Here is a 26,088-nt window from a genome sequence, read left to right as displayed (position 1 = left end):
AAAAACTGAGAGGTGTTGGTGAAAAGCAATCCTGCCACTGTGACAGCTCTGTCAGGACAGCAGGCCTGCAGACATGGAGCCCTGAGGTCTGGTTTGGCTTCCTCTCCTTGCCAGTTCCCCCCCAGAGCTGGGGGTCCCATGATGGGGCTGCAGCAGCCAAGGCTGGGCATGTTCTCTGGGCCCAGAGGCCAGTTGTGCCTTGGAGACTGTGTAAGTCTTTTGAATTTTGAAATTCTCATGTATCATTTGGGGCTTTAAAAGAAAGCATCGTACTTGAAGGGACAAGGTACATTAATTCATGGACAAACCCTTACACAGGGGTCCCAATGAAGGGTCTTTCACCTCACCAAAGGGCAGCTAGTGGGGGTGAGGTGACATCCTGCTCAAGGCTGTTGTGCCACAGGGAGAGGGTGGCTGCCTGCCTTCCAGCATTGCAGCCTGCAGACCCAAATTCCAGAGTCCTTCAAGTGAAAGCTGGTTCAATGTTTGAGTTACATGATGTCAGGCTGCCAGCAAGCTTCAACGATTTTCCTACTGACATATGGTCTGCTAGTGTAAAAAGATTTCATGCAAAATGTACATAAAACAGACTTTTTAGGGTGTAATTAATTTTTTACATTTACTTAAAATGTATTGTTATGCTATAAATTCTGAAAATTAGAACTTATGCAAAAAATTGCAAGGTGAAGCATCATCCAACTCCTAAACTATCCAGGTGAAATGATAGTGTTGTAATGCTCCTATTTCCCATTTTAAAAACGAAATCTCAACAAAAATTTTACATCCATATAGAAAGCTTCCATTTATGATGTATAATTTCTGCTGGAAAAAATGCCTTTGGAAGAATTTAGTTCCTTTCCATTTTAGGAGACTTTTCCCTGAGTGGACATTCAGTAAGCAAAATCTTTTAGACATTATAGCTATTTTGAATAATTCATACAGAAAATACAGCTTGTATAATTGAACCTGGTCTTAGCTGCAGAAATGGTTTATCCCAGAGCCTGAGCATTTTATACTTCCCAAGTGAAAACCTATTTGCCATTCAAACCAGTACCTTTCACATGCAAGTCCTTTCATGGGGTGGCTGGCAATGAATGCCACTGTCTTTTGAAACTGCAAACTGGTTAAATCTTCCCCAGTTTTAGTTTATTATCTCATTAAACTTTTGGGAAGGCTTTGAGATAATCACAGACAGGAGTCATAACTTCAGCAGCTTGTTCAACCCCTCTTCTCTTTATACAGTGGGTCTTTGGCTGGTATACCCTTTTCTTCCTGGATTAATGACTATAGAGTAGTAGTAAAAGAATAATCCTAACAGAAGAATTATAGGAAACAACTCCTGAAGTGACTTAACTGCCTATAGATGTGATGAAATTCACCACCTAGGCCTCAGGCACACTGCAGTGAAGCCCTGTCCAGCCTCTCTCCCAACTCCTGTTCAGCCTTCCTGCATTCCAAAGACTGCCTGGATCCTGGTGTTTTGCAGCAAGCCCTGTCTTTGTTCTTTGCCACATCCTCTCCTTGCTCTTGACACTCTCTTTGGTGTCACTTCTGGCATCTTGTCTTTTCTGCAGAAAAGAAAGTTTAAATTGTATTTAAGAAGACTAGTCCTGTATTCATTCACAATCCTCGGGGCCTAACGTGGCAGCTAAAATAAAAGTAAGAGGTGTGATCATGTTGTAAAGCCAGTGCCTCATTGTCCCTGCTTTGGGAAATTGACTTAAGCTGACAGGTGTTCTATTATGGTTTCACCCAATTTTTCTCACCCTGGTAATGTGTCTTGTAATATGATTTCCTGAAAATAAGTTTGTATTTATTCTCCATATAGTTGTTCAGTATATTTTTCTATGCAATGTATTACTGTTGAAGCTGTGAAAGCCAACACAGATGTGTCCAGCAAGCATATGCACTGGACTCCTTCTTTTGCTATTGTTTACAATCCATGAGCATGTCTGTCTCAGGTTACAATGTAAGATGTAACCAAAAGTATGTATTCTATCACCATCTTCATAAACTGTTAAAAGCAGGCAGGGCCGTGTTCTTTATCTCTGCATGACTCAGCCCTGATAACACCTCCTGGGGATATCTTCTGCCAATGGGCCATCAAATCTCACTGCATGACTCAAAAATTACATCCTCTCACTGTGCAATGCTCCACCCATAGTGAGGAACCAAGCATTTATACCCGGGTATAATCTGCGTTTGGAACACCGTGAGGAGCCTTACCTACTGGATTCCAAGAGGAGAAGCTACATAACCTCCCTGGACCTTCAGAGGAAGACCAGACCTTTCTACAGGATCAGCCCTTCAACAAAACCACATCTGTCACTAAAAGAGGACTGTAGCCACCGTTTAATGGGACTGCCACCACCACCCTGACTAACAGTGTGTCAGGTTGTGTCCTGACTGTCACTTTAAGCCGGTGTTCTCTACCTTTATTTTAATTTTCCTATTAAATTGTAGTTCTGACTTGGAAGCTCCCACAGGTTTGTTTTCCAAGTAGTAGGATATCCTCTATCATTTCCTCAGAAAAACTGCTTCTTTTAATTTAGCTTTGATGAAGGGAAAACTCAAGAAAGTTGAAGGCATAGCACCAACATGGTGGAGAGGTTTTTTCTGACCACAGGTCCTCAAAGCTTTCACAAATCTTCTCAGATGCTCCCTCAATGTCATCTCCCTCTGTTAGCAAGGCCGGCTAGGGAGCTGCCCTCTCTGATGACATTTATCCCAGTGATCCCTATACAAACTCTGGCATGAACCAAGGGCCTGTGGAAGGCACCCAAAACTCAGAGATGCAAATACACAGTGTGTTATCTACCAGGCTTACGTGGTTGCTCCTTCCTTACTCTTCTTTGGACGTACCAACAGGTTGCAGTTCTCTGATACTACATACTGAGAAGCCATTAGGCAGTGAGGAGAAAGGTCTGTGGATAGCTCCCATGTCACTAGAACATAGCTGCAAGCTAGAAGTGAGCTCCTGCTCTGATCTTTGTGAGATAAGGTATCCATACAACTCCCCACATACGCCTTAAGAAGCTGTTGGCTGTTCGTGGGGCAATCTCATTTCTCTCCTTCCTTCCTGCAGGAAAGTAGGAGTCACCCTGAAGCTCACGTTCTCTCATGAGCAGTGGTGGCACAAAGGAGACAGAGACTTTTCATACCTCACCAAAGAGGATGACATTCAAGATCATCTGGATGATCACAATAGGACCAGAAAATGTGTAACAACTGCAGGATCACCCGGAAAGCATTTATGAGACAGCTTATGGGGAATGTCTTGGTTTGGAAAGACAGGAGTCTGCTAAGAAAGGCAGGAGCCTCCCCTGAAATGGAGAATGTAAACCCTCCCCACCCCTCCAAATTGCTATAATTTTAAATTAAGGGGCTCTCAGGCAAAAATATAGGAGCAGGAAATAACAGTTCTTTAATAGGGAGAAAAAATTAAAATAAACAATGCAGTCCACTAGAACAACACTGACAGAGTCAGAACCCAACCTGACACCCTGTGTGTCAGGGTGTTGGTAGCAGTCCAATTGAAAATGTGGCTGCAGTCCTCTGAAGTATCAGGTGTGGTTCTGTTGGAGCAAGGAGGATCTGTAGAGAAGGATGTAGTCTTCCTCTGGAGATCCAGTGGAGGAAAAGGCAGCTGCTGTTCCTCTGGGGAATCACATGGAGAAAAACCGAGTTGCAATTTCAAAATCTCAGAGTATATTGGGGTAGCAGTGCTTGGCTCCTCCCTCTGGGCGGAGCATCTCACAATGGGATGTTATAGTTCTTATCAGTCATGCACTGATATTCAATAGTCTGTTATCAGCAGAGGTCCCCTCCTGAGGGAGGTGTGAATGTGGCCACTCAAAGAGAGAGGTAAGGCAAACTGCTCACTTGACAAAGGTAATCACCCATACAGATGGTAATGGAAAACATCTTGCATGCAATCTTCAATAGGGAACAACCAAACTTTTGTAACGAAATAATAATGTACGCTGTGGGAAAGAGAGGGAGAGGCAAATCAGAAGACACAAGAGTAAAGAAAGCAGGTTAAGTCTCTTCAGACTTACATGGATCAGGTGTCTTTCTGCAGGATGACTTGGCTGAGGTGTTCTCAGGGCAGAGCTGAGCTGAACCAGGATGGCACCACCAGGCTTCACGCTGTGCCCAGCTCTCACAAAGCAAGTCCCAGAGGACCTGCTGAAGCTCTGTATTAAAATCACCAGCAATGCAATAGGCTCTGCAGACACGTCAGTTATCAGACACCTGCAATGCTCCCTTAGAAGAGACAGGAACTGGCAACATTTCTCCTAACATAAATCTTAAGAGGAACAATGGGGAAAAGTGAAACCATAAAGGGACCTCACTTAAATAAAAAGATTTTAAAATGAAGTTAGGGAAGAGTTAAGGGTGCAGATGACCAGCTGGGCACAGCATTATTTTTAGCAAAAGTCACAGAAAATCTGTATCCTCAGTGATGAGAACAGAAAAGAGGACAGCACTGGTTTGGAAATGGAAAGCAGACAGTACAGAGAGCAGTTCAGCACAGGAGAGAGATGATGAGTTGCTAGTATGTCTTCCTCCACAAATTACCCATGACATGAATATATTGTATGCTGGGAAACCTTGTTGGACAGAGCATGTATTTGCTCTGCACTTGCCTTCCTCTGCTGCTTGCTGTTGGTGCTGAGACGTGCTGATCTCAAGGGACCCTTAGTCTGATCCAGGACACCTCTTACCTTCTTTGTCCTTACATTATGGTACAGCAGTTTGAGATTCTGGGACTTCACACTTCGTAGTGGAGACAAGTGAAGTTGTGCTTGTTCTCAGGAAAGTTGCCTCAAGCTTTTAATGCTTTTCTCTCTAAGGCAGATATACGACCACCAGAATCTGGGACTTGTCATGCAAAGTCAGCCTCATAGGCATCCAGACTAAATGGCAACATGACCAAAGTTCAAAACTCAGCATCTTTAGTGGTGGTATGCAGCAAGAGCAGGGACAAAGGACAGTAACAGAGACTTACCCCTTTCTGTCTGTATAGCATGCCCTATTTTTGAAATTCTTCTTGGTGTAACAAATGAAATGTTTGGTTTGAAAGAAAATAGAAAGATTAGACTATAATGCTAGTGTTGTGGAATAAGTTTATGGGAAGTTAGTCACTATCAGCTTTTCCAGGCAACTTGGCAAAGGTAAAGAAAAAAGAACCACTTCAGCCCAGTTAAAGGCTGGAAGGGCTGCCAGATGTGTGTATGTAAAAGCCATTCTCCAAGGCTGGTACCTGTTTGTGGCTTCTGGAGGAATCATTGCCAATGCCCTCCCAGCATGCCCTGAATGCCTCATGATTTTCTTGTTTTATTTCAGATACATGGTGGGTAACTTTAAATTTACTGTGCTGTTTTCTACTATACTAATTGTATCTTAGTAGACCTTGAGCTTTAAGGCTTTTTCAGTCTGTTAAGAATTTCTTGGGAAATTCTAACCAGTATGGTTTGCACCTTCTCTCTCTCATAGGAACCAGTGCTTATAACATTAGGAGTGGGAAAAGAGGAGCAGAGGCTGTGGCTCTAGATTAATTAGTAGAATTAATTCATTAATACAGTTAAAACCCTAGGGCTTTTTTTCCCCCTGTGTGTTCTTCTGTTCCAATTGAATTAATTTTTGAACTTGTAGTGTTCTGTTCTCTGCCTTTCCTCCCTCAGTGTGGAGGGTGTCTTGGTTTGGAAAGACAGGTGTCTGCTAAGGAAGGCAGGAGCCTCCCCTGAAATGGAGAATGTAAACCCTCCTCACCCCTCCAAATTGCTATAATTTTAAATTAAGGGGCTCTCAGGCAAAAATATAGGAGCAGGAAATAACAGTTCTTTAATAGGGAAGAAAAAATTAAAATAAACAATACAGTCCACTAGAACAACACTGTCAGAGTCAGAACCCAACCTGACACCCTGTGCGTCAGGGTGTTGGTGGTAGTCCGATTGAAAATGTGGCTGCAGTCCTCTGAAGTATCAGGTGTGGTTCTGTTGGAGCAAGGAGGTTCTGTAGAGAAGGATGTATTCTTTCCTCTGAAGATCCAGTGGAGGAAGAGGCAGCTGCTGTTCCTCTGGGGAATCCCATGGAGAAAAGCTGTGCTGGTGTTCTAGAATCTCAGAGTATATCGGGGTAGCAATGCTTGGCTCCTCCCTCTGGGCGGAGAATCCCACAATGGGATGTTATAGTTCTTATCAGTCATGCACTGATATTCAATAGTCTGTTATCAGCAGAGGTCCCCTCCTGAGGGAGGTGTGAATGTGGCCACTCAAAGAGAGAGGTAAGGCAAACTGCTCACTTGACAAAGGTAATCAGCCATACAGATGGTAATGGAAAACATCTTGCATGCAATCTTCAAGAGGGTCACCTATCCAGAAACTAACAACGCATAACACCCACATGCAGAGGACAGCAAAATGTTATTCACATTAATGGGAAAATGACAAGCCAGGAGATGATGAAAACCACAGCAAAACCATTGAATACTGTTTCACAGACCCACTTCTATTCCAGGTAATGGAGTATCTTGGCAAGCTGTAGAGAAACAAATTTCTGTATGTCCCTTGTGCCTGTGTTCTCCATCTAGGGGCTGAGGGATTTCCCACATCCTGCAAGGATGACCAGGCTTGTAGGCGTGTGTCCTAGTCTCTTTGCATCCAATTACCTTTCCCCAAGAGCAGTAGAACAAGTACCTCCTAAATGCTCTGTCACCAACTCACACGTGTCCCACTCATGGGCACTGCACTGACATGTGTCATGTGTAGCAGTGTGCACAGCTGCCAGGGCTGCCCACAGGCACGAGCACAGGCCTGCAACTGGGAGAGTGACTTTTTACGCAGGCAACAGTTTTAAACTAGGAGAGATTTAGATTAGATGTTAGGAAGAAATTATTTACTCAGAGGGTGGTGAGGGCCTGGCACAGGTTGGCCAGAGAAGCTGAGGTTGCCCCATCCTTGGGGTACGTTGAATAAGTTTTGGAGAAATCTCATCTAGTGGAAAGTGTCCCTGCCCATGGCAGAGGATTGGAATGAGATGGGCCTTAATGTCCTTTCCTACCCCAAACCATCCTGTGATTCCATGATTTCCAGGTGAGGATAACACTCCTCTAAAATATAATCAGAGGCATCATGGACCAGCATGACTACCATCCCGAACCGTATCATGTTGGCACAGTAGGAGACACAGATCAAAGTGATGGTGGTGATGTGGTGGACAATCTGTTCCTTAAAGTCCTGTCATGAGAGGAGAGATTGTCAGTCTTACCTTGCCCTGGCAGCATCTGATCCTGCACACTGCTGCCTCACTGGGATGGGTCAAACATCTCCGCAAATCATCAGTGCTCCCCACCACACTACAGCTCTCTGAGGTCCTGCACAATCTCAAGAAGAGAATTTTTTTAAGCCCAGCTGATGGAAACCGAGATAAATACCCATGAGACATATGTAGGTGCAAACATGCTGTAAGATGGGTTTTTGTAAGTTTTCGTGAATCGATCTGCCCTTCAAAAATTGCTCTCCTAATACCCCATTTTTTCTTCCAGATGCCTCCTCTGTGTATTGAAGGCCTTTTGTAATGACAGCAGATTGCCCTTGGCCCGGGGCAGGTCCTACCCATGGGCTATAATGGAGGAGCTCTTCAATTGCCTGTGCTTCTCCAGCTGACTGTGCTGCAAAAGTCACACATACATTGTGTGACAGGACCCCCATCAGGGGGGCACAGCCCTGTGGTGCAGGCAGCACCTGAGGGCTGGGAAAGGCTGTGGTGTTCACCCAGTGCTCTCCCTTGACCAGCCCTGGGGCCCCAGCACCTCCCCAGCCTGGCAGACAGGAAGGCCATGCCACACATGAGCAGGGCCCAGTGCAGGGTGCAGCGGTGAGCTCTGAGAGCTGAAGGGGTTCAGATGCACAAAGGACTTCACAGCAGCATTTGTGCCTTCACCTTTGCACCCCCAGGGAGGTGACAGTGTGGCATGGGCATAGGGGGCTGACTGAACCATCTGGTTGTGGTTGTGCTGTGGTCAATCACCTTCCTCTTCACATCCAAGGGCAGAGTGGCCACCAGTGAGCAGTAGAAGGAGAGCTCCAGCAGGTAAAACCAGCCCAATATGGGTGGTAGAGGCTGTAAGACAAGTGACAGGCAGTATGACAGCCCTGCCTACCCCTGGGTTCAGGAGAGGGGAAGAGTCTTCCCCTTCATTCAACCCATGTTTGGGACAGCAGGTGTTGGTCATGCCTAAATTTTCCAGTTCCCATTGACTGAACTGTTTGCTGATGTACTGACAAGTCCAAAGCCAGGACTAGCCCTGGTCTGTCTGCAACTGGACTGGGAGCAGCTGGGGTCTCCCCCATTCAGAGGCTCAGACACCTTATCTTTATCCTTGCTTTGAGGTGTCAGATATCCTGATCACCTTTTGTGGCACAGACAGCCACTTCCAAACAGACTTGGGTGACAGAGAAAGTGAGAAGAGGTGTCTGCTCTGAGCAGAGCTCTCCATGGTCTGTCATGTGGGAGCACACGTGAGGAGCTCATCAAGCAGGTGTCAAGCTGTTTGCATAATGCATAATGTGAGGATGTGAGACCAGAGAGCTGTTGAAATAAGACAGGTGGATATAATGAGTTATGAGTATAAAGCTTTTTTGTCATAAGGTGGTGCTGTCTCCATACTTGAAGGTTTTCAAAACTAAACAGGAAAAAATAAACTGGGAAAAGCCTTAGGTAATCTGATCTGATCTCACAGCAAAGTGCTGCAAGCAGGAGGTTGGACAAGAATCTTTCTTATCTCTCTTCCAATATGAATTATCTTGGGATTCCATGTATTTGCTGCTCACCTGTTGTGGAAATTTCAACCAGCACTTGGTGTGGTTCCAAAACCAGGGCTTCTGTGCATAGAGAAGGCAGCAGTAAGAACCCAGTGCCTTTTAATGACAGGTGAAGACCATGGGAAGAGGTATTGCAAGAACTCAGTGTGCCCATGCTAGATCCAATCTGGCTCTGAGCTTTGGAGAAACTGGTTGGCAAAATGCATTTATCATTAGTGAATGTACAAGATGTCATAGGGAGAGTCTTTGGAGCAGCGGGCAGCAGCCACAGCCAGGACAGGGTCTGCTCTTGTCTGAGATGCAGGAGCTGTGTGTGGGTATCTGTGGGGAGCACTTACACCAGGATCTAAGACAAGAACAGCAGAGTGACATCATTGACACCTAGCCAGCTCCACCCAGGGAAAAGGGAACTTCTGAATCAGGATTGGGGATGATTCTGCTCCATACCCCTGAATTTGTCCTTCTTTGGCTTTCCACCCACATGACCACACATCGTCTTTGGATGGGCTCTTTAAAGTGGCCTGGGACATCAGCCTCATTTGCAATGAACAAAGAGCCCTTAAAAGGTGTCACTTCACAGCATGACCCTGCTCACATGCTTACATCATACAGAAGAGGCAGTCCTGAGAAGAATGAGGTGAAATAAAATGTAAATCTCCAACTAAAACAGAAAACAAGGAATTAAGACCTCCTCCAGAGCTGAAATAGCTCCCCAGGCTGTGCCCAGGATGCCCACAGGGGAACCTGTGCTTGTTTGGACAGAGATTTGCAGAATCTCAGCTCTGCTGGCACATGGAAGCATGTGCTGTAAGGCTTCAGGTATCCCCTGCCCAGCCTGGCTCTGCTGAGGTCCACGCTTTGCCCAGATTCCTTGGGCGTTCCATCAGTGCTAAAGAGGATGCAGTAAGACTACCAAGATGCCTCTCCCTGTCTCCTTTTGTTGTGTGGATGTTTGTAGATCACCTATCAGATGCTTATACACCCCAGATAGTGGAAGGCACCCAATTTTTCTCAGTGATGGCACAGGAATACTGGGGGACTTATAAGTTTCTTCAGAAATGCTGCAGTAGGAAGTACTGCACAAGCTTTCAGGGGGAGAATATATTTTTTTAAACATAATAATATGAGTCAAGCACAGAATAATTTCTTTTTCAGAGGGGGAAGAGGAGTAGATCTCTTACCTGATGGGGGTGTTTATGTACATATAGAATTAAACCTCAAGGCGAGACCCAGAGATAACTTGATTCTCTTGATCAAGACACTTGGGGACTCCTCTCTCCACCATGACTCCATGTATTACTAAGATATGCAGGAAGATTTAATATAAGAGAGCAAACAACTTAGGGAAAAGGAAAGCTGTCAAGATTTTGGTGCTTTCTTGGGCTGTTCAGTTTTAACCTCCCTCTTTCATGGCTTGCACTGCCTCCTAACTGCACTTTATGGATTCATTTTCTGCCCAACCATCCATGCTGACAATATCTTAAAATTTTTATTTTGTATCAAGATCACCTTTGAAAATAAGTTCAACACATTTTACAAGTGGCTTTTGTGTTCAAAATCCCTCTGAGGGATTTTGAGATTTAAACCTGTTCTCCATCAAGGCCAGTAGACTCTGTTGAGGCAAATTTAACTTTTCAAAGGTAAAAATGGGAAGCGGGCAGTGCCGCAGCGTGGCGCTGTGTGCAGTAAGGGACCTCCCCTCATGGGACAGAGGCTCTGCTCGCAGCCACAGCAGCTCCCTGGGAGTGGGTTTGGGGTAGGGACAGGACAGAGGGTACTGATGATGTTCAGGCCTGTTGGAGGTCTCCGTCACCAAAATCTAACCCAGCTACCTGGCCTCATGGAACTTCTTCATCAACCTGGGGTGGTCCTGGGCCCGCCAGTGCCTGAACCAGGTCTCCACCTTTCTGACAGGCAGGTCACTTTGCTTGACCAGTGCAACCAGCTCCTTCTGGGAAACAGAGCAGGGAGGAAGGACTGAGCCTTTTGGAGGCTGTCATTCCCTGTGAGGGAGGAGGAGCTCTGCTCCCAGGGCCTGCTTGAACTCTGTTTGCATTTGTGAACTCCCAGATTGTTTTGGCCATTTTAAAACTCCAGGTCAGATATGTCTAAATGCAGGTTCAGAAGTTAGCACAGCCTCTCCCTGGTTAAATTTTTCACCTGTACATAATGGGATGTAATGTCTGGCTATAAAAGTCTAAATACATTTTTTTTCATCTCTGATACAATTTTGGCTTATAATTATCAGCTATTGATAAAAGAAGTTTCAACTTGGAAATATAAAGAAGCAGACACACGGTTCACTCCATAATGTCAGCAAACCATTCAGCTGTTGAAGTGGCAGTCACAGGCTCGAAGGCATCAATTCCATCATTCTCATTTTCTTCATGAATTCCAAATAACATGACAAGAGTTAAGGTTTATAAACTGTGATTAAAATTAATTTAAAGATGAGCTCATGAGCATTTTATAATTAATCTGACAAAGCTTAATCGTGATTACAGTAAACTATTTTTTAAAATCAATGCATCAGTGTGAGTCATGATCTAGGCCCAGAGACTGGTGGCGGATGAAGCTAAATCCAGCTGGAGACTGGTGACCAATGGTTTCCCCCAGGGCTCAGTTTTGGGGCCAGTCACATTTAATATTTTCATCAATGATCTGGACGAGGAGATCAAGGACACCCTCAGTCATTTCACAGATGACACCAAGCTGGGATGTTGATTTGCTGGAGGGCAGGAATGCTCTGCAGAGGCAATTTGACAGTCTGGATCAATGGGCCAAGGCCAACAAGGCAAAGGGCCGGGCCCTGCCCTTGGGTCACAAGAACCCCATGGGACAATCCAGGTTTGGGGTAGAGTGGCTGGAAAGCTGCCTGGTGGAGAAGGACCTGGGGGTGCTGGTCAACAGTGGCTGAACATGAGCCCAGGTGTGCCCAGGTGGCCAAGAAGGCCAATGGCACCTGGCCTGTACCAGCCCCAGTGTGGCCAGCAGGACCAGGGCAGTGACTGGGCACTGCTGAGGCATTTCAAATCCTGGGTTTAGTTTCAGGCCCCTCATGACAAGAAAGTCACTGAAGGGCTGGAGCATGTTCAGAGAAGGGAACAGAACTGGGGAAAGGTCTGGAGCACAAGGCTGATAAGGAGCAGCTGCAGGGGCTCAGCCTGGAGAAAGGGAGGCTCAGAGGACACCTTCTCGCTCTCTGCAACTCCCTGACAGAAGTGGAACAAGATTAAATGGCCTCTAGTTGTGCCAGGAGAGGTTTAGATTGGAAAAACTTCAAGTCCTGGCGCAGGCTGCGCAGGACTGTGGTGGAGTCCCCATTCTTGAAGAGATTTAAAACACAGGTAGTTTTAATGGATGTAGACAGTCACAGTGGTACATGGGGACGTGCTGGGAGAATGGCTGGACTTCATGATCTCAGAGAGCTTTTCCAACTTAAATGATTCTGTGATTCTGAAGGACTTGGAGTACTTCCAAAAATAAGCAGCCTTAATAGACTCTACCCAAAGGGGTGGTGGCTGCCTTCCTGCCAGAGCCAGCAGCTGTCACAGCAGCTGCTGTGTTTGACAGGCAGCAGGTCAGGGGTGCTGGGATTGCAGCTGTTGAACATGTTGGAAGCTGCTGCAATATCTGCTGGTACATCTCTTCCCTGAAGGGTGGTGAACAGCAACTGCCTGGCTTGTGAGGCTGGTGGGCCTGGCCTGGGGACAGGGAGAAGGTGTTGCTTGCCTGGGCTTTTGGGACAGTAGGACACAGGGGACACTCACCTTCTTTGGGGTTCTGCCCAGCAGAATGTAGAAGCCTTCCAGAGTGGCACTGGTCTGAACTTTGGGCCTTTGCTTGTCGCTCACCCCATGCCCTGCCCAAGGGCAGAGTCAGGGCTGTGTAAGAGGAAGGAGCTCTGGCAGGAGAGGACCTGTGTGCCCACACCGGCAGACAGGGTCAGCCAACAGGAAGATGCTGCCAGTGCCATGCTCTGTGCTGGATGTAGAGCTCCAGCACCAGCAGAGTGCTCCCACACCTGGCTCAGGGCACAGCCCAAGGCTCCCTGTGCTGCTCCAGCACACACTCAGGGCTTGGTACCTCTGCCAGGTCAATGCTCTTTCTTCACAAGCACAATGGCACCAAAGCAAAGGTGGGGTGGAGACAACAGTAACGATGGCTAAACAAGTAGTAATTAATTTTGCTGAGGCAACAGGACACAGAGCATGCCTCTGTGTTGGAGTATATGCTGTCCCTCCTTACTGCGCTCCTGAGCAGTCCAGAGGATGCCACAAAAACAGTCTGCAAGTGTCTGAGTGTCCCATGGGCTCTGTGTCTAGGGTACCTGACCACTGTCTGCAGCAGGAGCCAAGGACAGAACACATGGGAATATGCTGAATCCTGCAGGAAACCCCAGCAAAGCTCTAGTGGGAGGCATTGTGTCCTAAATCATGTTGTTTCTAGGAAGCCAGGCAGGTGCAACATGCCTTCCCTTCTTTGAGGGAAGACCTGATGATCCTGGAATTAAATCTGGCTCTTCCTACATCCCTCATCTGCCTCATCTTCGTACATGGCTGTGCACTGCAGGCAGGAGTCAGCACTTGGGGCAGATGGGTCAGTGCTCCCTGGCTCCTCCAGGAGAGACCCTCTGTCCCAGCTTAGGGCAGGTTTGCTGACTACAGCTTTGATACTTCATGTCCTCCCCTTTTTCCCTGTGGAGTCCTGCTGTGCCTGATGGGAAGCATGCTGGCAGTTCTGCCCACAGGGGCACACAGCCCTGCTTTAACTGACCAGCTTCCAATTTTCCAATCGTGAGGGCTGATCTGCACCTCCCCACATGTCAGTCCTTGTTCCTGAAAAAGGGGCTCAAAGCCCTCTCTGAATCCATCTCATGGGATGAGCAATGTGGATCTGCCTCATTTCCACACACAAGTTCTGGGGAGATGCTAACGAGTCCTCAGGCTCCCTGAGGGTGACAAGCCTGCAGCTGGGACCCTGGAGTGGATCATCACCCCTGGCAGAACTGGGGTTCTCTGGCGTCAGGAGGAGAAAGTGAGGCAGAGCTGGGCAAAGAGTGGTGTGAGCAAAGAGGTCCCACGGCAGCTGTAGGAGCTGTGGGCTAGGGAGCTCTCATAGCACCTTCAGGAGCATCCTCTAGGATCAGGCTGAATCTTGGCTCAGCTAGGGGCTTCCAGCACTGACATACCCAGTAAATCCCTTATCTATGCTGCAAGCTGCCTTATCTGTCTTGGACTGTCTCCAGAGGGACCCACCCACAGCTAAGGTGTGACTGAGAGATTGACTTGTCTTTTCACAGCTACAGGTACAGGAGAGAGGGAGGGCAGGGGAAAGAGCTGCCATACCATACAAATACCATATGGTATGAAAAGCAGAGAGATTCATTATTCTTGGGGACAATCCTATGTGCACTTTGTAGTGGTCAGGAGGCAGGCAAGGATTATTCTGGAGCAGCTCTGCAAAACACTGGTGGCAACCAGCACAGGAGAAACCAGAGGTGCTGCACTCACCTTTCAAAGATGCATTGGACAAAGATCAATAACAGGGCACCAGGCATGCAGAGCAGGAGGTGCTGAGGCTCTGGGTACTGTATGTCTGCAGACTCCTTCAAGTCTTCTCAGATAGCTCCAGGTGGCAGCCAGTATTCATGGTGCCAGAACCCCTCTGACACTCCCATTCTGGTCAAGAGAGTAGGCAGAGAAACCAGAGGCTGCCTGCAGCAAGCAGGTATTAGAAAGGCATAAAGCTCATTGCTAAATCAGGATTCCAAACTCAACAGCTCATCACTCACTTGTCCCAACCTCTTGCTCAATCCCATGAGTGTGTCAGACCAGTTGAAATATCACTTGTTTTGACGTGTCTGTGAGTTTGGAGGTCGGGTAAGATGTCCTAGTACACAAGAATAATTTAGAGGGTGTCAAGGAGGTGGCTGATTTCAATTTCACTCTGTTTCACAGATGACACCTACCTGGTGACACCATCAGTAGAGTCATCTCTCTTGCCCCCTCTTTCTATCCTTCTCACTCTGCAAAGCCCTCATCTCTTAATCAGCTCTGACACCCAGCAGAGGGTGTGGATGGAGGTCCCAGGGGAGACTGTCTACATCCATTAAAATCTTCTGGCATCTTCAAGGCCCCAGCAGTCCCAGTTTTGGTTACTTCATCCTGGCCAGTGACATCCCATATCCTGTTTGCATTTTGAATCCTCATGTACTGAGCACAAAGCTGAGGCACTGCTCCCCAGAGCGGTTCTGGAGTGCTCACACACAGACCAGCACTTCAGGACATCCTCTCTTCTGCACCAATTCCTCTGCTCCACTCAGTTTCACTGTGTTCTGTCAGTCTCTCAGTGCTGTGAACTGCAGCAGACAACCTGCAACAGCATCATGAAGAACCTTCATTATCAGCTGATTTTGCTCTTTGCCTTTCCCTCCCCCTTTTTGGGGGCACCTGCACCAATACACAGTTGCAAACAACCAGTGTTGGTCTCTCATAGTCAGCTCAGGTGGGTTTCCTCATCAGGCTGGTGAGGGACCTTTCTGAATGCCTTTGCAAAGCTGAGCAGGGTGCAGGTTCTCTCCACTAGATGTGCTCACCAATTCTTTGGGGTAACTCCAGCAGAGTGAGACAACATCCCCACAGACCCCCCCCGCCCATGGGGCCTCTTTCCTATTATGTTCATATCTATTTCCAAAAATTCTATCACATATAATACTTTCTACTGCTCTGACCAGTCTTCATGTCAGACTACAGAAGGCTGAAGTTTCCTACATTCCCTCTGGAACCTTCTTAAATTTTTCTGATAACAAGATGATTTGAAACAAAGAACAGCATTCCACAGCTAGTAGTTGAACTCCTCTAAGAACAAATTTCCTCCTGCCAGTGGGTTTGAAGGTTTGCTGTTACGCAGGTAATCTGTGTACTAGGTGACATTTTATCTCCTGTTGGCTTGAAGTGGATCCTCTTGCAATATGTTCTCAGTGAGATGTCAGGTGTTGAACCCTCTCTCCCTCAGCTGGGGAGCCACACAGGGCAGCTCACTGCATTTCTTGGCTCTGGCCTGACCTATCCCCATGTTCCTGCTGTCTGCCACCATCATTTCTGAATCCAGCCATCTTGCCAATGTTTCATATTGCCTTTCAAGTTGTTTCTCGGGATATTTCTCGGCCTGCTTTATCGCATGCTTACATGCATCTGACAAAGTTATAGGTGCCTTCCCTTGTTTAGACATGACTTCAGCTTTTTGAACAAGGCCTTGTCTTTATTTGCAGGCACTGTGTCTGCTGTACCTGTGAGAGTGAGAAAAACAATGTTGTTGCAAGTGCAGCCATCCAAGAAAAGGTTCCCTTGGGCATACATTTCTGAATGAATTAATGTGAAATAACATGATAGTGGAGATCTTTGAAATTTACTCTGTGCAGGAAAAAGGAAACAACCGTCCCAAATTATTCTTAAAACAAGATCTAAAATGGCAGCAGATGTCCACGTCTCCTGGAGTCAGCAGATTTGTGTCAGCCATAATTTTGGGCTAGGGCAGCCTGGGGGCCACACTGTGCCAGCCTTGAGTCACCCACCTCACAGCAGCCTGGAAGCATCTATACATGCTCTTTTTCTCATGGCTCACCTGGAGCTGGATGCCTCATCTCCCACAGCTGCTCACTAACATTATGTGGGCACACACTGTGTGATGCACATCTCATCAGTGCATATGGGGGATAAAAGTATGGGGAAAAGAGAGTCAGGTCCTGCTTGGTGCCCAGTGCTCCATCTGGAGATAGAACTCTCCATCAGAGAGTGAGTCCTATGAGGAGAAGCTGAGGGAGCTGAGAGGCTCAGCCTGGAGAAAAGGAGGCTCAGAGTGATCTTCTCTTGACAACTCCCTAACAGGAGGGTGCAGCCGGTAGGAGTTGGGCTCCGCTCCCAGGAAACAAGTGACAGGAGCAGAGGAAATGGACTCAAGCCATGCCAGGAGAGGTATGAGTTGGACATCAAGAAGAATTTTTTTCATGGAAGGGGTTGTTAAACATTGGAATGGGTTGCCCAGGGAGGTGGTGGAGTCTCCGTCCCTGGAAGTAATTAACAAGTGATTGGACTCTGCTCTGATTGACAAAGTGGTGACTGGTCACAGGTTGTACTTGATGATCTCAGAGGCCTTCCCCAATCTAATGGATTTGGTGGTTCCATGATATGCTCTGCTGGGTTTCTCAGCAGACAAGTGACAGACCAGCTGCAAGTTTTCTACAACAGCTGTTCTGTGGGGGGAGCCGTGATGCCCCATGTGTGAAGAGAGGAGGGGATGGATACACTAAAGTCTTAAACACTGTCACACTACTCAGAAGCTTCCCAGCCCTGGAGCAAACATAAAGAGAGAAGGTGGAGGAGCAGGGAGGGAGCTGAATGCTTCTTCAAGCCTTACCAAGTTGATGGCAAGAAAACAAATTCATCAGCTGATCTGCCTCAATGACTCATGACTGGCTCAGCTAAAGGCAGCACTCAGTAATCCTTGCTCAAATCCAACAGCTCTCCTGTATCCTTGATGTATCTTTCATAAGAACCAGATTTGCCACCTAACAAGCTTATCTCAATCTTCAGGGACACAGCAAAGCCCTGAGGATCAACTCCAGCAGGCATTTACATTCACTGGCTCCATTGGGCATTATGCAGACTCTGGGAAGCATTCTGCTCCTAGGAGGAGAGGTGATGTGATTTTACAATAGGGATCTTTCCTAGCCTCCTAAAACTTCACAAAAAAAAGAAGAATAGATATTAATTTCTCTCCTCCTACCCTTGCAAGGCCAAAGCACCTCCCCAGTGTTGCCATCTTGGACTTGCCATTGTCCTGGCAGTACCAAGTAACCTGGCCTGCCCCTAAGTCTAGTGTAGGGGTGTTCCAAATTATCCCTTGTTCCAGGGCCAAACACAGTCTTACTAACAGGAGACAAACGTGGCAGCTGCAGGTCTTTTCTGGCATGGCTCAGTGTGACTGTGTGTCCTGTACAGGTAGCACCTTCCCCTTGGCAATGGCACCCACATGGGTCTCCCTCATCACACATCCACCTGTAAGGTGCAGCCAGCCAGGTTTACCTCCTGGTAGTTAAAGAAGTAGAAAAAGAGACCAGACGTTCAAACCTTTAAAAGTAATTTATAAAGAACATTTACATTCAGTAGTACAAAATGATGTAGCATTTCAGTATCCCTCCTGAGCACAGCACCTGCAGAGAGGTGAGACCATACGCTCAGATCACAGTGTACACAACATGTGCTTCCAACTTTCAATTATCACAGAATACAGAATTACAGAATATTATGTGTTGGAAGGGACCCACAAGGATCATCGAGTCCAACTCTTAAGTGTTGAGAAACAGCTGTCTGGACTTCCCAGCTCTTCCAATGTGATTTGTGTGGGTACTCCTCCAGCCTGGGCTTTGGAGCTTACAGGCAGTAAGTAGGGACTGAGATCCATACCATTACAAAACTGGTCACTGGCTCAAAGAGTACTTCCTTTGAGAAGAGCAAGTTTTATCTTATGCCTTTCCAAAAGCTTTCATTTCACTATACTCAGTTTTAATTTTGTGAGTGTATTCAGGGCACCTGTTTTCTCAGAAGAGGTATCCCAGTGATAAGATTCATCACTTGTCAGCCATAATAATTACTGGCAATAGGCCAGGGCCTCCAGAGGCTGATCCAGGCTAAACAGATTCCTATCATACATTAGGTGGGTAAAACTTGACACTGCCAGAGTTTATCCACCTCCTTATTTTTAAAGTATTTTTCAAGATTAACACATTTGACAACAATTATGGTACAGTCTTAATACAAGTCAAACCACTTTGATCCCTTGCTATCTGTTTTGAGGCTACAACCTATAGTAAGCTTTTACTGAAGGAAGACAAAAAACTTCCTTCAAATATCCACTGGCTATAAACAGTTTGGTTTATGGGAAGCAGGAATTCAGCTACAATACTGCAATTGCACTCCAGTTTATCTACACAGTGAGCAAAACTGTTTCTACAGATGGTGGCCTAGGGTTGCTGGAGGCCAGGCCAGCAGCACAGGACAGCAGCTATCTTTCCTTGGCATGGCCATTGGCTCGGTGGGCTCTGTTGTCCAGGGGCTCAGATCCATTCCTCTGGATGTAACCATTGCTTGTGACGTTGCTGAAACACGTGATCCCATTTTTCTCCTTTTCTCTAATTTTATCTCTTTCTTCATCCTTGTCACTTTCTTCTGTGTCACTTCTCATGTCCTTTTCCATCTACAAAGGCAGGTGAGTGAGAAGCCAGATAAACACAGCAGTTGCACAAGCAGCAGTGATGGCTGAACCACAGGCTGACCATGCACCTGCTGCCTCAGCCACTCAGCACAGGCTCCCTTCAGCTTTTACCTTACCCTTGTGAGCAGATTCTCCCTGCCTCTTTGCTTTCAGTCTCACTGGAATCTCATCTGTGACCCTGATACACATTCCTGATACACATAATTCCTGAAATTGGGAATTACAGGCTGTGAAGCAGAGCAAACCACAAATGCCCAGGACTGAGGACAACTGTGTAAGCCTGAGGAGATCCGCGTTGCTGCCCTGGTCATCAGCATGAGGGAGAAGGATGGGGGAGGCAGTTAATCAGGCTCGTTTACACTTTCCGAAAGGGACAAAGAGGTAACTTCTGCCTACATGGCCTGGGTGGCTTCAGGCTGACAACACTCGGGACAGGCTGGAAACATGCTTCCCAAAGCCTCAACACAAAGCCACTCCACTCTGACTGCATTCAGGTTTATGGTCAGGTTTTTCCGCTTGCTGTTTATTGACTGAGAGACCTGTAATCCACTTCTAAGTATTTAATTATCTGCCTTAAAAGGAAGGCAAAAAAGAAATAATGGGATAAAATGACAGCTTAGAAAAAAGCAGCTCAGCACTTCCTGGCTTCTCAGGCTGTCTCTACTCTGCCATATAAGATGCCAATATTGGGGACAAATTCACAGTGTCACAATCCTTGTTGGACAGAGGGAAAGTTGCAAACCCCTTCTGTGACCTCAGCTTTAGAAACTGCTCAGGGGAAAATCAGGTGCTGCCCAGAAATTTAGTCTCCATTTATGGCTGTCCATTCTTGAGATTTCCCAGATCATACTGAGAATTTTATTTCAGCTCATGCTCTTTCCAGAGATCACTACAACCAGATGCAGACAGGATTTGTAAAAATCTAAATTTGCACTGAATTCACTCTACCTCCAAGGACAATATGGGTGGGAGATAGGATCTGCTGTGAACAACCTGCACCTTGGATCACTCTGGAACTGACAGATCAGGAAATATGCAGGAGCCTGGACCTGCAGCATAAGGACAAATAATAGTCAATATTTCTAAATATATCCATTTATAGCCGAAGAATGTGGCTGAGGTCTTAAATCTGGCAAGATTCCCAAAGGAACTATAAAGCTGCTCCCTCTATGAGGGAATGAAACTTGTACTTCAGGATCTAGGCTGAGTGCTAATTACTTGGGATTAGGAAACATCATGTGAGAAGGTGGTAAAGATTATTCTGTAGCCAGAGAGGAAAACCATAGAGACCAGAAAGGCCTGCAAGAAGAACATGAACTGATTGCAGCAAAAGTTTTGTAGCTCTCAAAGAGAGAATGTCCCGTATTCTTGCTGATATTGCTTTAGGCTACTAAATATTATGATTGAAACGGATCTGTTTAGGACAATTATTTTTTGCTTTTTACTGCTCAGTACAGAAAGTTCTCAAATATATTTTTATATCAAATCTGGCATATCCATTTTAGAGAAAATAGGGAAAATTCTGGATATGCTTCAGGATTTTCTTCCCTGATGGCTCTTTACTTTCTAATAAGACTTTATTACCTCATCATTTTACACTACAGTAACGGCAGTTGTAATTCAGCCCCCACAAAAACTAGGAAAACAATAAAAGGCCGTATTCAGTTGTATCTTCATTTCCAGCCCTGTTTCCTGATCTGCAAGTAATTTGCTCTGCGCTACCTTAAGGGAAGGCAGATAAAGAAAATGGGGACAATCAGGATAAAGAGGAGCCTTTAATGATTGCTCTCAGTTCCTGTAAGACAAAATTCCTCAGCTGGATACTAATAAAACAAATCATCCTGGGCTCTGAGGTCGCTTCCCACAAGGCACTGACTGGTCACCTTTGGACTGCATCCTTGGCATGTGGCCAGTCATGGCTTTGATTTTGGGAACATGCTGAGCAGCACTTTGGTCTCACAGTAAATACTACAGGCCAGAAAGAGTGGGATGTGGGATGCATTCCATTTCAGTTTATACAGCTGGAGCTCAGATACTAATCTCTGGTTGCTTTGTGCCTGTTGAGTAGCACTGCCAGGTGAAGTATGGAATGGATCATAATCTGGGCATGCCTGTTGCCCTCCACTCCTGAAAGAAGAGCCCAGGCAGCTGGTTTAGACAGAAATACCTACTGTGTGAAATTGTAATAAAAAGTCCTGTACAATAAGGGGAAAACTTTTGCACAGACCTCACCAGTCATGACAATTTCCTCTTCTTTGATTTCTTAGTCTTGTTACAAATGCAAATCACACTGCACAAAGTGTTGGGATTTTTACTCGGATGTCACTGGCATTGTTCACAGACATCTCTCCTGGAGTCCAATCCATATTTTTGTTGAATATAAGCATCAGGAGTGGACTCAATATTGTAGTGATTAATAAAAAATTTTGGGTCAACTTTCCCTAATACAACTGAGTTTCCTTCTACCTCACTGTTGGAAATATGCATGTATGATTTCAACAGAACAATAAGGAATCTACGCCAGATGGACCCCTGTATTCTCAAGCAGTCTAGGTGGACCCTCCCTCCCCATGTGATGTAAAGGACAGTACAAACTGATGCATACCGTGCCCTGGACGATGAACTTGTAGACCATGTGAATAATTAGGCAGGACCAGAAGACATGGAGCAGCTGCAGAATCATCAGGAGAACATTCACAAAGTAGTATCCAAAGAAGGGCTGGAATATCTCCATGGAGTAATAGTAGGTGTTATAAAGCACTCTGCAAAACAGAGGGGATTGCAGTGGAGGGAAAGCATGTTGTTAACAGGGCCACAATTAAGCCCCAGAAATTTGTAGTCACAGAGGAAGTTTAAGATCAGCCACTTCCATCTTTACCCATCCCAGCTCTCACTTCTCCACCCGAAGTACACTGGATGGAGCCACTGGCCCAGGGCTCCAGGACTGCTCTATGAACCCAAAGAGCAGCCATTTTACCCCAAGGCAGGTGCAAAGGGGAAGAACACATGCTCCAGGACAAAAACCAAAGGCTGCAGCCCCCAGATAATCCTCCTGTCTCAGGAGGCACCTCCTCCACGTCCCCTCACTGAGCAGACTCACGTGTAGGGGTAAATGACCAGGCGGCTGATCAGGAAGACAGCTGAGAAGATCATAAAGAGGCTGTCACAAGTTCTTTTCCACTTCATGTAATTGAATATCTTAGTTGGCTGGAAGGAGAAAGAACAATTAAACAGCAGCCAAGACAGCATCTGCACACACTCCAGGGGGTTAATGAGACATGTATGACACAACCTGCATGCAGGTAACCATAGCTCTTGCCCAGCTCTCAGCTGGGCACCCTTGGCTGGGTCAGCAGAGCAGAAGATCTGTGGAACACCCAGTGCTTGGCCTGTGTTAGACAGAAGGACATTCTATGACTGAAGAGCACCATTGCTGATTAGGCTCTGCCTGGCTCACCTCTAGGAAGCAATCAGAAGCATCATGAATCACCATCACCAGTGTCCCAATGCGGATGTAGTTGGCACAGTATGAAAAACTGATCAGGAAGATGGTTGCAGCATGATGGACTATCTGCTCCTTGAAATCCTAATGAGAAGGGGAACAGCAGAGAATAAAATACATAATGTACCTCCTGCCCCAGTCTAAACGTGGTTCCTGCAGGTAGCAATGATATCTCTCTATCTAGTGACTAAGAAACCTCCCTCTACAAAGTCTTACCCGCATAATTATTTTACCAAATGTATTCTAGAAATGTAGGCAACCAAGAGACCCAGGAATGAAGAGCTCGTGGTGTAAACTGAGGATCTCACAACAAAGAACATTCTTTCCCTCCACCAGCCATGGCCTGATGCTGCACCCTGTCTGTTGGGACACTGGCACCAGGAACACAAGCAGCTTTACTGGCAGAGAACCACCTCTTTTTCTGTCTCTATGATCAGTGCAGCCTAGAAGAGTTACAAAAGAGCAATTTTTATATTTGGATTTTAAGTTTGGATTGAGAACTCCGCAGTACTTTGCACCTTTCTATATCAGGGCTGGTGCTCTCCACTTCCAATGAGTGGTAATGAAAATTCCTGTGAATGAGCAAGGAGAGACTGCCACAAAACCTTGATTGGCACAATACACATGCTCTTCGAGATCACTCTCCTAAGTGTTCAGCTTGAGTCCTGTTTGTACCTGATTCTCCCCTGAGACTGCCACTCACCTTCCTCTTCACGTCAAAGGGCAAGGTGAAGACCAGTGACCAGTAGAAGGAGAGCTCCAGCATGTAGTACCAGAACAGGGAGGGTTGGAGAGGCTGTGAGAGAGGGAGAGACAGGGAAACACCCATCAGATACAAGTGATCCTTGAAGTCTTACCTTCCTATTCAAGCCCCACTTGTTTGTATGGTTTAATTTTTACACAGAACTACAGAGTTGCCCCCAAAATTTTTGTCTTCAAGCAATACTGGATTGTTCAGAGACTTATCCTCCAAGGCATTGCCTCACTCTTCAGTCATTAGTCCCCTTACATTTCCTGTGCCTCACACTGCTAGAATTGGGCATTACTTTTCTCTTTATGGGTTTGCAACCTCCACATACAGTCAAGGGGTCTTGCTCTAGCTTTGACTGTCAGACAAAACCCCTGGAACATAAGTCTTCATTTTCTCTTGGTAGTGACAAAGTGCTCTGCCAATTCATCTTCTCTTGCATTAGATGAGACCAGATACAAAGACTTTATCTCCAGATGAGGGTCTGACTTTGAATTCTTAGGTCTTCTGTGTCTGAATTTAATTCAGTGTCCTCTTTTTGTCACTATCATAATTTGATTTTCAAAAAATACAGAAACACAAGACAAGACTGATAACAGCAATTCTCCTTCTTGTGTGACTCACCTGTTGTGGATATCCTGTCCAGCACTCTCTATGGTCCCAAAGCCAAGGCTTCTGCAACAAAAATGCAACATATATGTGAGAATATCAGAAGAGTTCTTTACTTATCAGTTGTCTTATTCCTTTAGTTTGTTACTACTATTGTCTTCTATTACAGGCAGAGCTGGTCTCGCTGTCTGGAATCCAATTGCCAAGAGATTTCCACGACAAGGACTTGCATCTGCTTGTGACATTTCCAAATTGAGGCTGTTTGCCTGAAATCTCACACACTATTTAACTGTTCCAAATAAAATAGCTCAGAGAAGACTTCTCACAACTTTTTGCCATCTTCTACAAACTTGAGGTGATGGTGATGTTTTCAGCATTTAAAAATAATCTTACAAGTATTTTATTAGGAATATTTGTGATTTAGACAATAACACCTAAAAGTGGATAGAAGGTTGAAAACTGGTGTGTCAGGTATGTATTTATATTATGTATGTGTGTATATTTACATACACTGAAGGTATGTACCTTCACCTTCAGCGAAGGTTATGCTGCAGTTTGTTAAGTTATGAACCCCTGAAAAGATCCTACTCTGTTCAATAGAAAATTGGTAGTTTAGAACTCGGCAGTTTTGAAACCTTCATAGAAACATGGCAACTAAAGTCCCCAAGAGTCCTCCCTGCGTGGAGCGTGCTCTGTCGAGCTGTGCCCAGACTGGGTCAGAGCTCACAGAACACAGCAATGCCTCACACCTATGAGGGTAATTTTCTTTAAGTTCTACAGGGCTCCAGGTATCAGAGCTGAGGCAAGAAGGCAGCATTTCTTTTTCCCACTGAGCACTGCTGGTGTGTGGGCAATACAGAGGCAAAGCAGGAGGCAGTGGTTTTAGGTGCAGTGGTAATTTGGAACAGACACAGTTCCTGCTGACTGGGAGTGAGGTTGGGAATAGAATTTACAGCAAATACCTGTGCAGAGCCAGGAGAGATGTGTGATATAGAACCAGAAAGCACAAAGCAAAAACTATGAAACAACTATGGCATACTGTTTACCTAAGCTAGAAAGGAACTCCAGATCCCTGAATTTCATAATTCGTCTATTCTCAGCAAACATAGCTGATTTCTAGTGGCCTGCTGGAAGATAATTTTCCTTTGTTACAGGCTGTTCCACTGACTTACGGGCAGCGGTTTTTGCTATCAGTCCAAAACTCCTAATGCAGAATTTAAACATTTGATTTTTTCCTAAAGAAAGAAGGGAATTTCACAAAAACAAACACATGCTTAAAAGCTACTCAGGTTACAAAATAAACCTGTGAAAGTCAGAAAATCTCACAGGTATATATGCCCTGTCATGTTAGTTCTTCATCTTTCTTTTTAAAGTAGTCATTTTAGTACAATTTAGACAACAGAATAATATATTTGCTACAGGATCTAGAGGTGCTGTCTGTAGGATGGATGTCTCCCTTTTTTGTGAAAATTTTAAGATGTATGTTGAATAAAGACATGGGTCACAAAAAGTGAAAATGGTATTTCATCCATATAATGGACAGACAACATGCTGAAGAATATGATTTTGTCCCTTGCTTTCATAGGGCTCTTGTACAATGCTAAGTAGATCATGCAGACCAAATTTCAACAGCTGGTCTCAAAGAGCAGTCTTCTGTTTTGATGTACAGATCCACAGAACATGCAGCTGGGGTTCAGATACCTTCACTCCTCAGCTAGCTCATCCTCTAATCCTCATACTTTTGAGTACCTTAAAATCTGACTTAAAAGTCTGTGTAAATGAAAAGTCCTTCACGTGTTACAATGAGAGCTTACAAGGAGATTTTGTGCCTGTTGCCTTGGGATGTGCACATTTTACATCACTTAACTCATCAGACTGTACCAGAAGACTTCTGCAAATCTCATCTAGGGAACCAGACACAGCAAAAGAATCAGGGGAACCTTGAAAACAGAGGCAGCAGATGGCCAGTGCCCTAGTCCCAGCTCAGTGACCACAGCTCAGGGACAAGAGCACACCCATGGCTCCTGTTACCACTTCTGCCTGATGAGGCAGTACAAATTGTATGAAGAGAATTCACTATTTATCAAATTAGAGAAAAGGCTGAGGCATGAGCCTGAACCAATCAC

At 45.7% G+C, this 26,088-nt stretch overlaps 1 protein-coding gene and 1 pseudogene across 2 annotated transcripts in view; both read right to left on the bottom strand.

Moving 5' to 3' along the window:
• Positions 1 to 1,389: 1,389 nt before the first annotated feature.
• LOC115914441 lies at positions 1,390 to 14,508 on the bottom strand (annotated as a pseudogene).
• A 3,490-nt stretch (positions 14,509 to 17,998) lies between these two features.
• The window catches only part of LOC115914270 (ceramide synthase 4-like), a 41,602-nt gene continuing 33,512 nt past the window's right edge, over positions 17,999 to 26,088 (bottom strand). For both annotated transcript variants that reach the window (XM_030966702.1, XM_030966703.1), the window contains exons 6-11: positions 23,978 to 24,028; positions 23,309 to 23,401; positions 22,561 to 22,689; positions 22,204 to 22,310; positions 21,709 to 21,865; positions 17,999 to 19,085 (exon numbers count right to left, since the gene is read on the bottom strand). In XM_030966702.1, coding sequence (XP_030822562.1) covers positions 18,894 to 19,085; positions 21,709 to 21,865; positions 22,204 to 22,310; positions 22,561 to 22,689; positions 23,309 to 23,401; positions 23,978 to 24,028 — 729 coding nt within the window. In that variant the 3' untranslated portion in view covers positions 17,999 to 18,893. The remainder of the gene's footprint in view (positions 19,086 to 21,708; positions 21,866 to 22,203; positions 22,311 to 22,560; positions 22,690 to 23,308; positions 23,402 to 23,977; positions 24,029 to 26,088) is intronic.

The sequence above is a fragment of the Camarhynchus parvulus genome, chromosome 28, assembly GCF_901933205.1.
Source record: "Camarhynchus parvulus chromosome 28, STF_HiC, whole genome shotgun sequence".
Lineage (NCBI taxonomy): Eukaryota > Metazoa > Chordata > Aves > Passeriformes > Thraupidae > Camarhynchus > Camarhynchus parvulus.
Note: the sequence above shows the minus strand (reverse complement) of the source record. Positions and strands in the feature narration are given on the sequence as shown.